This window comes from Protopterus annectens, chromosome 4.part0 (assembly GCF_019279795.1).
Source record: "Protopterus annectens isolate FY-2018-M chromosome 4.part0, PAN1.0, whole genome shotgun sequence".
Lineage (NCBI taxonomy): Eukaryota > Metazoa > Chordata > Ceratodontiformes > Protopteridae > Protopterus > Protopterus annectens.
In genome coordinates this window covers 1,398,080,936-1,398,096,291 of record NC_056733.1, presented here as the reverse complement: position 1 = coordinate 1,398,096,291, position 15,356 = coordinate 1,398,080,936, and the positions used below count along the sequence as shown (strand labels likewise).

General features: G+C 44.6%; 1 protein-coding gene across 1 annotated transcript in view; it reads left to right on the top strand.

Annotated features, from left to right (window-relative positions):
- Positions 1-15,356, top strand: part of DDX46 (DEAD-box helicase 46) — a gene marked incomplete in the record, with an annotated part of 2,009,097 nt that overhangs the window by 1,032,317 nt on the left and 961,424 nt on the right. Inside the window, 1 exon segment of the mRNA XM_044069232.1 lies at positions 3,434-3,516. Within this exon segment, the coding sequence (XP_043925167.1) occupies positions 3,434-3,516 (83 nt within the window).

Here is a 15,356-nt window from a genome sequence, read left to right as displayed (position 1 = left end):
GTTTGGAGTCTGACATGGCTCCAACAATTCTAACCATGTGGGTTCTGTCCTTGAGCCAGTTTGCAACCCATCTAGTGACATAGGGGTTTATATTTAAGCTGGTGAGCGTATCTATAATGCCCGAGTGGGGTATTGTATCGAAGGCTTTTGCGAGGTCCAGGTAGGCTGTGTGGACCACCTTCCACTCGTCAGTGGCCTTGGTGACTGTTTCAAAGAAATTGACCAGGTTTAAGAGGCAGGATCTGCCCTTAACAAAGCCAAACTGGGTAGAATCCAGTGTCTGTAGGTCCCCAATATCTTTATTTATGAGGTCCATGATGATCCTTTCCATAGCTTTGCAGACCAAGCTAGTCAGGCTTATGGGGCGATAGTTTCCAGGATCCGTTGAGGCACCACCTTTGTGGAGAGGGACCACTGTTGCTGTACGCCACTCTTTGGGTACATATCCTGTAGTAAGGCTAAGATTGAACAGTAGTTTTATGTTTGGGTTTAGCTCTTCTTGGAGTTCATGTAGGGTGCAGCCCGGGACACCATCTGGTCCCATTGATGCTGTGTTTTTTGCTTTGGAGAGGGCGGCTCTTACCTGAGCATCTGAGATGTCAGGGGTGGAGCACTCTGTTGGGATAGATATTTGCCCTTTTGGTGGGGAGGGGGGGAGAAGTTTGCACTGAACCTGTCAGCTAGGATGTTGGCAATGTCTGTGGGCTCGGTGTATTTTTTGTAATTTTGGACTAATTCTGAGCATATCTGGGAATTCCCACCCAGGTTCCTAACATAACTAAAGAAAGCCTTGTGATTATCCTTAGTGTCCTGTGCAATTTTTCTCTCGAAGCTGGCCTTAGACGATTTTATGAGTGCCCGTAGTTTTTTGCTAATACTGATCAGAGATGCCTTCCCTTTTTGGGATTTTGCTCTATCATGTAGTAGCTTCCTCCTCCTATTGTATAGTTTGTTTATGGCTGGGGTCCACCAGACAGGAAGTTTGCCTTTGGAGGATTGGGTCTTGGTTTTATTTGGGATTGCATGATCCATGCATTCCTGAAGGTGTTCATAAAGGATTCTGCGGTCTGGGCTGTATTTTCCACAGGCCTGGGGGCTTTGAAGGATTTTGCCTTGATTTTGAGGCGTGTGAAATTTGCTTTAGAGAAGTTTTTCACTGTGGTTTTCTGGGCAGGGGGTGGGGTCGGGATGTGACTATCCAGTGAGATTAGTTTATGGTCTGATCTTACCAGTGAGGGATACACTTCTGGTCTGGAGCATAGTGTCCCCGTGTTGGTGATGATCAGGTCCAGTATGTTTTCCCCTCTTGTGGGAGTGGTAACAAGTTGTTCCATAGCATTTGAGTTTATAAATTCTAGGAGCCTTTGGGCTAGGGTGTTGGAGCTAGAGTATTGCTCCCAGTCTATGTTTGAGTAGTTGAAGTCGCCCAATATAATGGTGTTTGGAGAGACCTTCATATTTTCCAGTATTCTCAGGAAGGCCGAGTGGGGTTCCTGTGTTTGGGAGGGTGGTCTGTAGCAGGCTATAAACTGGAAGGCAGTTTTACCCACAGTTAGTTGCACATGGATAGTCTCTGATGCTTCGTGCTGTGCCACCAACCTGGAGGTGTGGGTATCTTTGGAATATTGATACTCCCCTCCTTTTGTGGTTCGGTCCAAGTTTTGGGGCCAAAAGCATAGTATGAGGTATAACCTGGTAGTGCTGGGCTGCTCTCGGGAGCCTTGAACCAGGTTTCTGTTACTGCACAGATATCAATGTTCTCCATGCTAAGGAGAGTTTTGAGTGCGTGCATCTTGAGGTTTAGACTTCTGGCGTTGAGTAGCATTACTCTTAGTTTCTTATCCTTGTGATACCTATGGAGGTGGGTTTGTCTTTTGAGCCTTGCCTAAAAAAGGCACTATGGGGGTAGCAAGAGCCTTTGCCAATATCCGAAAGCCCAGGGGTGACAGGTGCAAGCCGTCCCTAGCGAAGCATCGTGGCTTGTCGAGCATGTTATCCCAGGCTGACAGGCATTGGATCCCCTTTGAATGACACCAACACTTAAGCCAATTGTTGAAATTGATCATCTTGTCTTCATATTGTGGCATCATTCTTGGTGAGAGTAAGATGCTACTCAAGGTCAGGGTCATACCGGCCTGGGCTACATGCTCAGAGAGCTCCTCTATGTCTCTTTTCATGTAGTCCAGGTAGGTACGTCTCAGGTCATTCACACCAGCATGGACAATGACTGAGTCATATTTGTACTTGCCTTGGAGTGACCTGAGTACTTGTGTTATGTGGCGGATCCTAGCGCCCGACAGGCAGCTCACAGTTACCTTTTCCTTGTTCAGCCTGGTGAGCGGGACGTCAGTGTGCCTGACGATAGAGTCACCTATTACAAGTGTATCAGGTGTGTTGCTTAGCCTTAAGGGCTGTGACTGTTCGGCACACTGGTTTTGTGAGCTATGTGTTGCACGTGTTTTGTTTTGGGGTAGCGGTTGCTTGGGTGTCTGCTTTGGAGGTCTCTGTTGCTTAGGCAGATTTTTATTTAGAGCCTCCAAGTATGTTTTTGTGTGTTTATGTGTTTGGTTTGTTGTCATGGTAGGTCTATGTGAGACTGGAATTGTAGTGAGTGTGGTTTCCTTCTCCCCCTGACTGGTTACGCCAGTACTGAGTTGAGAGAGCTTAGCCTCCAGTTTGGCTATATGGTTGCATCTCTCACATGTGTTGGAATTTGTTGGGAGGAGGAGAGGGTTGTCTGTGTACATGAGACAGACAGTTGTAACATTGCCTCAAGATTCCCAGATTCACCAGCTGGACCGGAGAGGAGATTGACAACTGACCTTTGGACATGCTAGAATAGTATTGGGAATTCCTTTATAATTGAAAAAAGGGCCAATGGGGAACAAGGTACTCAAGGGGAGTTGGTGAGGGTGTAGTGCTTTTAATTTTTTGAGAGATGACTTATATAATTGCTTTAGTGAGCAAGTGCCAGGTAACTTAAATGCAATTGAGGGTCCTCTCAAAGATAGCTAATATAGTAGAGTACTTTGCTTAAATTTGTAGTGGTCAGGCAGCTGCTGCCCTAGTGTGAAGTTCTTGACTCATTGAATCTTTGATGCATTACTGTCTCTTGGAGCAGGAGGCACTGTTGGAGTAAGATGTGCAACCACAACTGCCATCATGATGTGTCCACCAGACCCTGAAACTGTTAAGTAGACTGAGAGCAAAAATGGAACTGGAGGTAAAACTTAATGGAAGTAAATAAAGTGAAATGCTCCATTATTAGCCGCATGATTTTCAGCTTTGTTTCCATTTAAGTATGTTTATTGTAAATCTTAAACATTAATTTAGTGGATATGATAATTTTTGCAGTATATAGCATAGATTTTTGCAAAGGACATGTTGCACTTCTTGCAGTAAGTAAATGTGTTTTCTTTTTGCCTTACCACAGGTCGTGTAACAAACTTACGCCGAGTGACATATGTTGTACTTGATGAGGCTGACAGGATGTTTGATATGGGCTTTGAACCCCAGGTAGGTTCTAACTTGCTAAAACTAATTCTCATCTATTGTGAGCAGATGGCTTTGTTTTATTTTGGAAGTGCTTAACATTAGTAGGCTGTACATCTGCTGACTGCATTATGTAAATTTCATAAAGCTTGCTTTACATTTTGGATAACTTCTGAGCACATTTTTTCAGGGTGCTCTCATATACTGTGCTCATTGAAAATATACTGTTTTTTTGTAATCATTTTATAACCTTCGACTTGGCAGAACTTTGCATTGAGCATATTTAGGCTGTTTTAAATAAAACATTCTGGGCAACTTCCTGTTGCACAGGGTAAAAGCCTTGACTTAAACCCCCTAGGTTTGAGGAGTGACTTCAGGAAATGTAGGCACTAGCCAGCAAAGGGTGATAATGATAGTGAGTGATCAAGGTTATTTTTTTTTTATTTGGGGAGGAGTATTATAACAGTCCCTCACTGCATGAATAAGGCAGGTTCAACAGTAGTTTGCTGATAGGATAACACACTGATTGAGTGTATGAAAGCATTTATTTGGTGTGACTTTTGCATGTTTGTCTTCACATTGTTTAGTACACTCCCTTCATTCACTGGAGTCTGAGGAATTAACCTGAAAACCTGATCAGCCTGGGACTTATACATCCACTGCCTGATGATAGTCAGGCAGGTGAAGTGAAACTGTGTGGAAGGTTATGTAGGACTTGTATCCGAGCCTGTAGGCCAGGAAAGAAAACAGAGAAAATGTATTTTCCTGCTATTGTTTGTATATTATATCTTAGAGAGGGAAGCTTAGGTGAGAAACTGTGGACTGGACTGTGTACTTCATATTGACCACTGTTGCATGGTATTCACTACCTTTGCAGATTAGCAGCAGCAGAATACCCTGTTTGCTTGCTCGACTTCTAGAGGTGTACAGATATTGTTGTCTGGTTTCTCCCAGATATAAAGATGCAAGCTGATAGGCCATGCCATTACCAGTTCTTTGTTGCTGCTGTCACTTGCCATACTTCGTTGATAAGCTTTGTGGTTGCTTTTAGTTTCAGCCCCAAAACTCCAAACATCAGAATTTTTTGGAAATCCTTTTCAGTTGCCAGCTAGTTTGTAATATTTTTTTTTTTTTTGCTAGTGAACACATCTGAGGGAAACTTTTTCCATGTCCTTGGAGCATGTATGTTGCAGGCCTAAAGAGCCTTGGAAACTTCAAGTATCATATCCCATATAAAGGTTTGCATTCTAAGTGCTTTTTTTTGCACTTTGAGCCCCGTCTTGTGGTAGATATTCAGATTTGTGTAGACTTCACCCAGGAGATGCACAGAAATACAGAAGCCTCACTATGTGTTTGCTTTAACACTGAAAAAACTGGCTATTATAGTGAAAGTTGCAGCTTTAGAGTCTGATCAGTCTTCTGCTGGTGTGCGAATCTTGAAACTCTTTAAAATGTTGAAAAGAGCATCACTGCAAGGAATTGCCATAAAGTTAAAGGATCTCTAAAAGAGATACAACCAAGGAGTGTAAGCCCTCCACATTTGCACGATAGGTCCAAGGCCACATTAATTGGAGATGCATTTCCGAGCATCTGTCTTGCATGCTGGCCTGTATCCAACACAGTGACATGCTAGTAGTTTCCATCATGTCCTTTTGGCCTCATTCCATGTAGTAGGAATGCCTGGCACAGATTTCATTGAGACAAAAGGATCCGACACTGACATCCAAATTGAGGTTATGGCTTTGACTGATGAAAGAAGGGATTTCTTATTTGGCTCAATAAGTTCAGTAGTATATTCCCAGGGATACATTATCAGATTGCAGCCATTATTTCACAAGAGCTAGAGGCTGAACTGGCAACCCTGCACTGCTTCCTTTCCCTAAAAGTTCAGATATTTGAACTTTGTGCATGCATTATGCAGGTCCCTCAGGCACCCTACACCTTTTATGCCTGGACTCCTGGTTTCAGACAAAGGCCTAGCCTTGCAGGAATTCAGAAACCTAGTCAAGATGCTATTCTAATTGTGGTAGAACTTGCAAGCTATCATCTGATCTTCTGCCTCTGGTAAACAGGCTTTTAAAAGGAAAACAAAGCCCTCCTCAGAGAGTGAACAGTTTTTTCTGTGGAAGACTTGCTACATACTTTACAAATGTCTCCTTTTATGTATTCTCATGATGAGAAGACTGTTTTTTTCCTTGATTGTTTATCACAAGGGTCTCTCATTTGAGAACACTTTAAGCTCAAGTGATCATACTTCAGGCAAAATTAATGAACCTCAAGAATGAACCTCAGGAATGAGGTTTAAAAGAACTCAGGATTTGAATTAACTATGTAATGCTCGACAGTGACTGGGTAGATTATGTGATGTATTATGGTTGCAACTAAAATTGTGTCAGTATGGTCTGTGATGTAAAATACTTGCAACTGAGACTGTCAGTGTGTATTTTAAGGCTAGATTTTATGCGGATTGCAAATCAAAAGGGTTAGTCTATCTTTCCAAGTGCAGATACTGTTCAGCGTTTTATATAGGGAAGACTTTACGTATGCTGAAAGAACGCATTCTGCAGCATCAGGGTGACATTAGGAGAGTGAATCTACCTAATGCTCTAGCTAAGCATGTCTCCCTCAACCCAGATCATCATTTGAATTAATGGTATTGGAGATAGTACCTATGAGTTTAAGAAGAGGAGATTATAGTAACATATTAGAATTGGCAGAGACTAAATGGATCACTAAATTCCAAGCGCATAAGTTACCTGGTTTAAATGCTGTAGTCCCTTTAACGCCTTTACTGAAAAAGCGCAGGTTGCATCAATGATTTTAATTGTTTAATTGTTTTATATTGTTATATAAAGTGTTTAGTTTTTAGTAGTTTCTATGGATCTGAAGAAGCACTATTTGGTGTGAAAGCACTTAACCTGTTGAATTGCAATAAACTTTTTATGCAGCAGCCGTGGTGGACACTTGATTTTGTTTATTTTATTATTCTACTGTTGAATCGAGTGACCTTTAGTTGTTTGGGGTATTTTTATTCTTTGAACTGTGAATACCCTGCAACACATGGCGGAGCAAGCTAATATCAAGCTGGATTATCGCCCTAATGTGAGCGTTCCACAGCAATAACGGTTCAAATATTTAAGTATATCTGGGGTTAACCCACTTTTATGCTGCTCTTTATTGACTGAACCAACCGCTCCAGAAATTCTTGATCGGGGTAGGTTTAATATCATGTTAAAAGACTTTGAGACAGGTTTGTTTAAGTTGAAAAGATTGCAGTGGCAGAGACTTCACCTGGAAGCCTGTTTGCATTTTAAAGTGGTACCCAGGGGCTTGCGAATTCTTCGTATGCCCACTTATGGTAACGCTTTTCCCGACCTACTTAAACAGTGACAATTGCTCAACATGGAATTGAGCTTTAACTATATGATACTTTTAAATGAATTGTTTAGTCTGCAAGAAAAGGAATTGTTGGAGCGGATGGAAGCTCTACAAAATGAATTATATGAACGCTATTCAGAGCTTTCCTATACTACAGAAATTGATATATTGTTAAAGGTCTCTACTTACGGCGATAGATTGCAAGCCTTAAAGAAAAAGAAGTTAGAAAGAGATTTAGCTGATTTTAAAAGTGGACAAATCTTTGTTTGGTCCCGTTGGACTGACAGGACAATGTTTGTAGCTACTGATAAAACTTCTCAAATATCTAATATACGAGAGGCAAGTCAACAATCTTTACCTAATATAATAGAGAGAGAATGTGGATCCGAAGGGATAACATCATTGGGCAATGGTAATGATGCTCAAGTATCCAATATACAAGAATTAAGTCAGCAATCTGTCTCTAATTAACTTAATAATGTAGAAAGTAAGCGATTAAGCTCTTCAAATATATATATGTTGGGTGATACGAAATCGGATGCAATGCAGCAGGTCACTGACAAGGGAGCTAGACCTAAAGATAAAAGTACTGATGTGAAGTTGTTCAATCTCGCCGTTTGTTCTTACACGTAGATACGGAGCTGATCCATCGGCTCCAAGTCAGCCACTTTCCAAGCTCAAGATCTTTCAGTAGCTTGAGGCACAGCACCTATCCCATGATGCTCTCTGACTAACACCCAGATCTAGTTTGCTGCTGCAACGGATCTCAAGTCTTCAGTGTGCTCGAGCCAGTGAAGGTTTATTAAGAAGTATTTCTACAACTAAGTTTACCTTATATATATATATATATATATGTGTTTTTCTACCAGTATTACCTGTTATACTTTCCTTTTTTAGGGCTTTGTCCCTGTTTAGTGCATTTTATTAGAGCGAGTTGCTCTTGGGCCTTGCCCTCTCAAGTTGGTTACATCCTTTGCTATAGTTGTGCAGGGATCTTTCTTTTCTCCTATCCCACTTTTAGCAAGATTGTTTTTTTGAGTATTATTGGATTGTACTGTTGTACTTTATATTATCAGGGATCTGATAATTGTATTTTCTCTGTGTTTCTCTTCTTGTGATTGGATAGTTCAGTTGTACTTGTTATTCTCAGGGATCTGATATTTGTGCCTTTCCTTGGATATGATGGCTGACCAAAAGCAAAAGTCCAGATTTAAAACTGTGGCCAAAAAATGTCAATAACAAACAACCACATTTCTTGTGTTTATTGTTTAGGACCTCTCCATTTACAGGAGGATTGTTCCGTCTGCCACTGTTTTAGTGGCAGAGTTCTGTTAGAGAGACGTAGGAAACTTATTGATTGAGGTGTCTTAACTCCTGAGTTTCAAGAAGCTTTGGACAAGTCCGACCAGACCTCCAAGTCTTCGAAAGGGTCAAAGTCGTCTCGAGTGTCCTCAGAGCCTAAGTCTTTGGATCCGAGCACTTCTATTAAGGTGCGGTCACCAGTTCCTAGGTCTTCGGAACCATGTGCCGAACCGATGATTCGGAGCCAACCTTTGGTTTTAGAGCCGGTATCAGACACTATAAAATCTCCAGTATTTAGGTCTGTAGCTTCTTCGGCCCCTTTGACACACACTTCAAGGAAGTTGGATATTGATGTGGACTGTGTGGTGCAAAGGCTCTTGGAGAACCCAGCATTGGCTAAGCTCTTGGCTTCGTCCCAACTGGGTTCGAGCCCTGTTCTCGCCCCATTGCCTGTGACTACTCCTCCTCCGAGCCTACCCAGGCCTTTGGAGGTGAAGATCTGATGGTTGTGGAACCCATGGAGCAGAGTCCTGTTCCAGTGACTTCGATTCCGCCCAACCTGACCTCTTCGGTGCCGCCCGAAGTGTGTCTGATCCGACCCACACTCGTCTGTTCCGGGCAGGGGAGTCGAACTGATGCATCTGTTCCGACACTTCCCCTCGGGGCTTCAGCGCAGGTGAGCTCGGCTCCGTCCTCGGGTTCGGAGCCCTCTGCCTCGGCACCTGTGAGACCTCTGTCTTTCTCGGAACCAGTGGCCTCTGCGGGCCGAGTGTCCGGGGCTTTTGATGCCATGAGGAGGGTGTTGTCTGTTCTGACCCACACTACAGGTCTCTCCTCTTCCTCCCTGAAGATGCCGAGTTCTGCCTCTTCGTCTAAAGCACCTACTAAGCAACGAGACCCAGAGCCTCAGGTATCTCCTTTGGGTGAACCCTGCTCTACTGAGACTTCACCAGCCGCCCCCACTGATGAAGTTCCCAGAAAGATACTCTGCAAGAGGAGGCATTTGGATTCCCCTCAGAAATCCTTCACATCAGACACCGACTTAGAGGAATCGGAAGGGTCCCCATGGTCCCCTCAGAGGATGTCTCCTTTGCGGACATCTTAGAAATACTTAAGCAGAGGGGCGACTGGCAGTCCATTGATCCTACCGAGGATGAGTCGGTGCCCCTGAAGGCCTTTGGGTCTCAGCCCTCCATCTCATGGGTTACTCCGCCCTTTGACAAACGAATTTATCTGGTCTCTCGAAGGGAGTGGGAGTCCCTTGACACCATGGAACCAGTCCCTCGGAGGCCCAACAAATTCATCACTGCCCGTCAAGAGAAATCGTTCCTCACTAAAGGAGTCCATGTTGATGCCATGGTGGTGGCGGCGGCCACCACGAAAGAGATGTCAGAGACGACTTCTACTGTCCATCCTCCTAATAAGGATTCCAGGACGATGGAAAGATATGGGAAACGTATTTATAGTTCTGCGACATTTGCCATGAGATCGCTTAACTACTTGACCCATTTTACTTGCCTTCAATGAGATCTCCTTCAAGACCTCTAAAGGGTAACACAGATGAGGCTATTTCGGAAAAGGTTACAGCTCAGCTTTCTACCCTTAATTCCGTCATCAACTCATCCATGCGGCTCATTTCCTATGTAGCCAAGGGATCGAGTCGAGCAGCAGGTTCAGCGATTGCTGTGCGGAGACAGCCTGGATGTGCTTGTGCTCCATTGCAGAAGCCTTCAAGTCTTCCTTTGTCAATACCCCGTTTGATGGCTCTTAATTGTTTGGGCCTAAAGTCAAGGAGACCCTCACTAGGTGTGAGCAGGAAGGAAAGACTCTGTCTGCCGTAGGAGTCCGTTTTTCCACCTCTACTAGACCATACCCCAAAGGGCAAAGAGGTGGAAAAATGTGGTTCCGAAAGTCCCAAGGAGCTTTCCAGAACACACGTAGTGAACCCCCCCTTCAGGGGCAGAGGAGGGGGCAATAATGGAAAACGCCACTTTGGCGGCAGAGGGGGTCCACAGAACCAGGTTGACAGGGAGCAGTTTCCTGGCAAGCCCTATCAGCGCTCCTGAGAGGAGGCCCGACTGTCCTACTCTGGAGGCAGTCGGGGGTCGCTTAGCTTTGTACGCAGACACATGGCTAGGAATTGCATCAGATTCTTGGGTACAAAACAGTTACCAGAGGCTACCTCATTCCCTTTGTAGAACCTCCGTTACCCACAAAAAGAATCCCAGATGTTCCACCCAGTCTGAGGAATCAAGCAGTCATAGAAATCCAAAACCTGCTAGAAAAAAAGAGTTGTCCAACCAGTCCCGGCAGACCAGATAGGATCTGGAACTTACTCCTGATTCTTTTTAGTTCCAAAGAAAACAGGGGACTGGAGGCCCATTTTAGACCTCAGCAAACTCAACACATTCATAAAGGAGGAGAAGTTCCGGATGGTCACGCTTCAATCGATACTGCCGTTCCTAGGAACGGGCGATTGGATGTGTTCTTTAGATCTCAAGGATGCGTACTACCACATCAAAATGGCCAGACCATCCAGAGATCACCTGCGTTTCCGGCTGGGGGCCAGTCATTACCAATTTCGAGCTTTGCCCTTTGGTCTCACTACAGCCCCCAGTGTGTTCACCAAATGTATGGTAGTAGTTACAGCTCACCTGAGGCATCTAGAATTCCAGGTGTTTCCGTATCTGGATGACTGGCTCCTATCCGCCACCACCAGCTGTCAACTCATTAAGTCCAGGGATCGTACGATCAATCTCTCTTTTCGGTTAGGAATACCCATAAATTTCGAAAAATCTGCTTTATTACCATCGCAGCATATCACATTTATCAGAGCAGACCTAGACACCACCACCGCCCTGGTTAAATTACCTCTAGAAAGAGTCACCTCTCTAAGAAATCAGGTGTCATGCTTGCTACAAGAAAAGAAAGTACCTGCTTCTCAGGTGTTAAAACTCTTAGGCACAATGGCAGCTTCCCTCATAGCAGTACCTGTTGGCCGGATGCACATGCGGATACTCCAGTAGTTGCTTTTCACCCAGTGGTCCTTCCAACAGCTCCCGATGTCATTCAAGATTCTGTTGACAGATGCTTGCAAGAGAGACCTTCTCTTGTGGTTGAACAGCCACCAGGTGACAGTAGGTCGACCGTTTATATTACACCTTCCAGTAGCCACAGTGACCACGGGCGCTTCCCTAATAGGGTGGGGGGGGGGGCTTTTTCAGGGAAAGACTGCCCAAGGCACCTGGTCAGAGAGAGAATGTAATTTCCACATCAACATCCTGGAGTTGAGAGCAGTGCTTTTAGTGTTCCAGCACTTTCATGACTCTCTATCTTAGGGGACGATTGTGATTCAGACAGACATGTCGGTAGTCTGGTACATCAACAAACAGGGGGAACCAAATCTTACCCCTTATGCCGAGAAGCTTTGGGGATTTGGAAGTGGGCTGTGTCCACTGGGCGCTTTCTATTAACGCAAATCCCAGGGAAATCCAACGTGATAGCGGACAAACTGAGCAGAGCAATTCTGTTACCCCACGAGTGGTCCCTTAAACAAAATGTGGCGGAAAGGATATTCTGCAGATGGGGCCAGCCTTGCTGCGACCTTTTTGCATCTCCGACGAATGCCAAATGCAGAAACTACTTTGCCCTCAACCCTCCACCGGGGGACAGTCCCAGGGATTCACTTGTGCACATTTGGCCCTCGGTTCTCCTGTATGCCTTTCCTCCAACCCCACTGATTCCCAGATTCTTGATGAAAGCAAAGGGCTCGGGAAGGACAGTTATTCTGATAGCCCCTTTTTGGCCTCGGCAGATATGGTTCCCCTTTCTTCATCAATATCAACTGGAAGAACCTTTGTTTCTGGACACAATGCCAGAACTTCTGACGCATTCGTCAGGAGATGATGTTCGTGTTTCACTGTTGCAGTCATTACATTTGGGTAATCCTGCTGGCAGGTTGCCCTCAGTCGGCCTGAATTCCAAAGTCTTGGGTCCTGCGTCAGCTGCTGTCGCCCCTTCCCTGACGTCAGGGGGTATAAAAGAAGCAGCCGACGCCATTTTCTTCAGTCTTTCTTGCCGCGCAGTGCCCGAAGCAGAAGCAGTTCGCAAGTGCCGGTCGGCCGACTCCTGAGATTTTCATGTTGTTTCAGATCTGAAGACTTCAATAAAGCTAAGTACCCCGTTGGGGAAACTTTTTTCTTGCTCCAGACCAATGTCAGAAAAAGTTAATAATTGCATTTCTTGTGGGAAGCAAATACCTCATAAGGATTTTCATTCTTACTGTATTCCTTGCCTAGGCCCTGATCACAACGTTTGTGGTTGTCGCTTTTGTGCTAGATTTAACCAACGCACTATTAAGCGTCGGTATGATTTTGCTTTAAACTATTTTGGACGCCGGTTTAATTATCCAGAAATGTCGTCGGATAGCCATCCGACTACCAGAGTTCACAAAAAACGCAAAGAAAAGGAAAGAGACAACCGAGGCCCAAAACCGACGACGAAGCTTCTTCTAAGCCAGTCGCCGGTTCGCCGGTCCTCAGTGAGGTGCTTTCGCAGCCCCTGATGCCCGCTTCTTTAGAGTCGCAGGCCGCTACTGACTCCCACGTACAGTTGGCCATGCTGCTGGAAACTCGAGGTATTGGAGCCTCTGATATTATCCCTTCAGATGGGTTCGGAGCCGCTGAACAGGCACCGGCTTCTGAGGGTGTATTCAGACCTAAACATTTTTACACCAAACCAACTTCAGCTTCAAAGGCAAAGACTAAAGCACCTTCCAAAGCAAAGAAACAAACTCAAGAGCCACGTGGTCAGACCTCTATGCCCAAAAAACAGATGCTCAAAATGGCCGAAGACTTGATTACCTTGATCAGGGGGGTTCCCATCCCCCTCCTGAAAAGAGGCCTAGGCAAGAGACTGACCATGAATCTTCTGATCAGGTTTCCATTTCTTCTGGTTCCTCTTCTGATCAGGAATATTCTTTCCCCCCCATGAGGATTCTGATGCTGAAGAATCTATACCTTCAGCTTCTCCTCCAGAGGACTATTCCTTTGGGAAAACCTTACATACCATGAGGGAGCATTCCCACTGGGAGAGCCAAGATTTTTCAGAATCTAAAATGAGGCTCAGGGATTTCCTTTTACTACCTCAATGCAAGCCACTAGCCATCCCACCTGTGTTAGACATTGTAGATGTGTTTTCGGAGTCTAGTCTTACCCCTGACTCCTTACCTCCAGCGCCTGTTGCTTGACATATTACAGGGTTCCTGACTCTCATAAATTCCTTTTTAAAAACCCTGCTGCAGAGCCAGAAACTATTTCTCAGGGTCCCAAAGGAGTTAAGGCTTCCACAGCAAAAAACTCTACCCCCTCTGACAGAGATTCTAGGGCACTGGATAGATGGGGAAAAAAGGTTTACACATCTGCTACCTTGGTATAAGGGCTTTAAACTGTCAGTTTCATATGCTCAAATATCAGCAACATGTCATGGCATTGCTTAAACAGAAAATGTTGTTAAACTCTGAATGTGCAGAAAACAAAGAAATGCAGGATTTAATTGCATGCAGCTGAACAAGTTGGAAAGCATACTTTGTAATATGGTTTTGATTCTTTAGAGGCCTCCTGCAGGGCCGCAGTCACAGGTTCTGTAATTAGGAGACATGCTTGGTTAAAGGAACAAAATCTGCCTGATCATGTTAAAGCTAAATTATTAGATGCACATATACAGCATGATACTTTGTTTGGTGTTAAGGCAGAAGAGGTGTTAAAGAAAATGGAGGACAAAGCTAAATCTAACAAGTACAGCCACCTAGGTTTAGTAGACACTGGTCAACAAAGAATTGGTCCTTTCCTGTGTCAGATAGACCTCAAAGGGGCAGATCCCAGGCACAAAGGTTCATACTGCCCAAAGCAATGGGGGGCTTCTATCTCCAAAGTTGGAGAAGACAAATCACAACCATACAGGAAACAGTCCCAATGACTTCCCCCTGCCTGCACCAAGCACTTGTCTCCTGGCAGCACCATTAGGGGGAAAATTAGCTCTTTTTTCCTCAAAATTGGCACATTATAACCCAGGACAAGTGGGTCCTAAATATCATGTCACAAGGCTACAAGTTCCATTTCCATACCTTGCCAAAGGCAAACGGCTTGCCAGATCTGCCAAAAAATCAATGGGCAGAGGCACAAAAACAAGTCTCATCCCTCATGGACATGAGGGCCATTCAACAAGTGAATGAGCAAGAGCGGGGACAGGGATTTTACTCGATTGTTCTTCATACCTAGAAAGGACAAGGCCTGGTGGCCAGTACTGGACCTATGTATTCTAAACACATTCCTGGATATTCCAAAATTCATAATGTTGACTTTGCAGCAGCTTCTGCCCATGCTGGGCAAGAATACTTGGCTTGTAACTTTAGACATAAAAGAGGCATACCTGCATGTCCCAATCAGACAAATATGCAGAAGATACCTCAGATTCAAGGCTGGCTCAATGCATTACCAATTCCCTGCACTGCCCTTTGGCTTATCTACTGCGTCCAGGGTCTTTACAAAGTGCCTGGCACCAGTAATTGCATTCTGCAGACAAAGAGGAATACAAATATATCCGTACTTGGATGACTGCCTAATTCAAGCAGAGAACAAGGACATTCTTCTACAGCATCTGGCGTTTGTGAAAAAACTTCAAACAAGCCTAGGGTACACAGTCACTGAAAAGAAATCAAAGCTAGTACCCTCTCGAGATAATATTCCTGGGTGCAAGCTTTAATACTACTGCCCAGATGGTTTATCTCATGCCAGACAAACCAAGGCAACTGACTACCTATTTCAAAATGTTAGCAACAAAGGCCCAGTTATCTGCAAGAAAAATTCTGCAGGCTTTGGGCTTCATGGCATCCTGCATCCTATTAATACCATATGCAAGACTGCATATGAGGAAACTTCAGTGGTACCTAAAAAGTGTTTGGACTCAATATTGCCACAGCCTGGAAACTATAATTACTCTCATTCCCTGCCTGCAACAGGAGTTTCGATGGTGGGCAAAGGCTTGTCACCAAAACAAGGGACAGCCATTCACACTAACCCCAGCCAGGCAGACACTAACAACGGATGCATCAGATTATGCCTGGGGGGCCCACATGGCAGGAAGATGCATTCAGGGCACATGGACCTCAAACTAAATGCATCTAC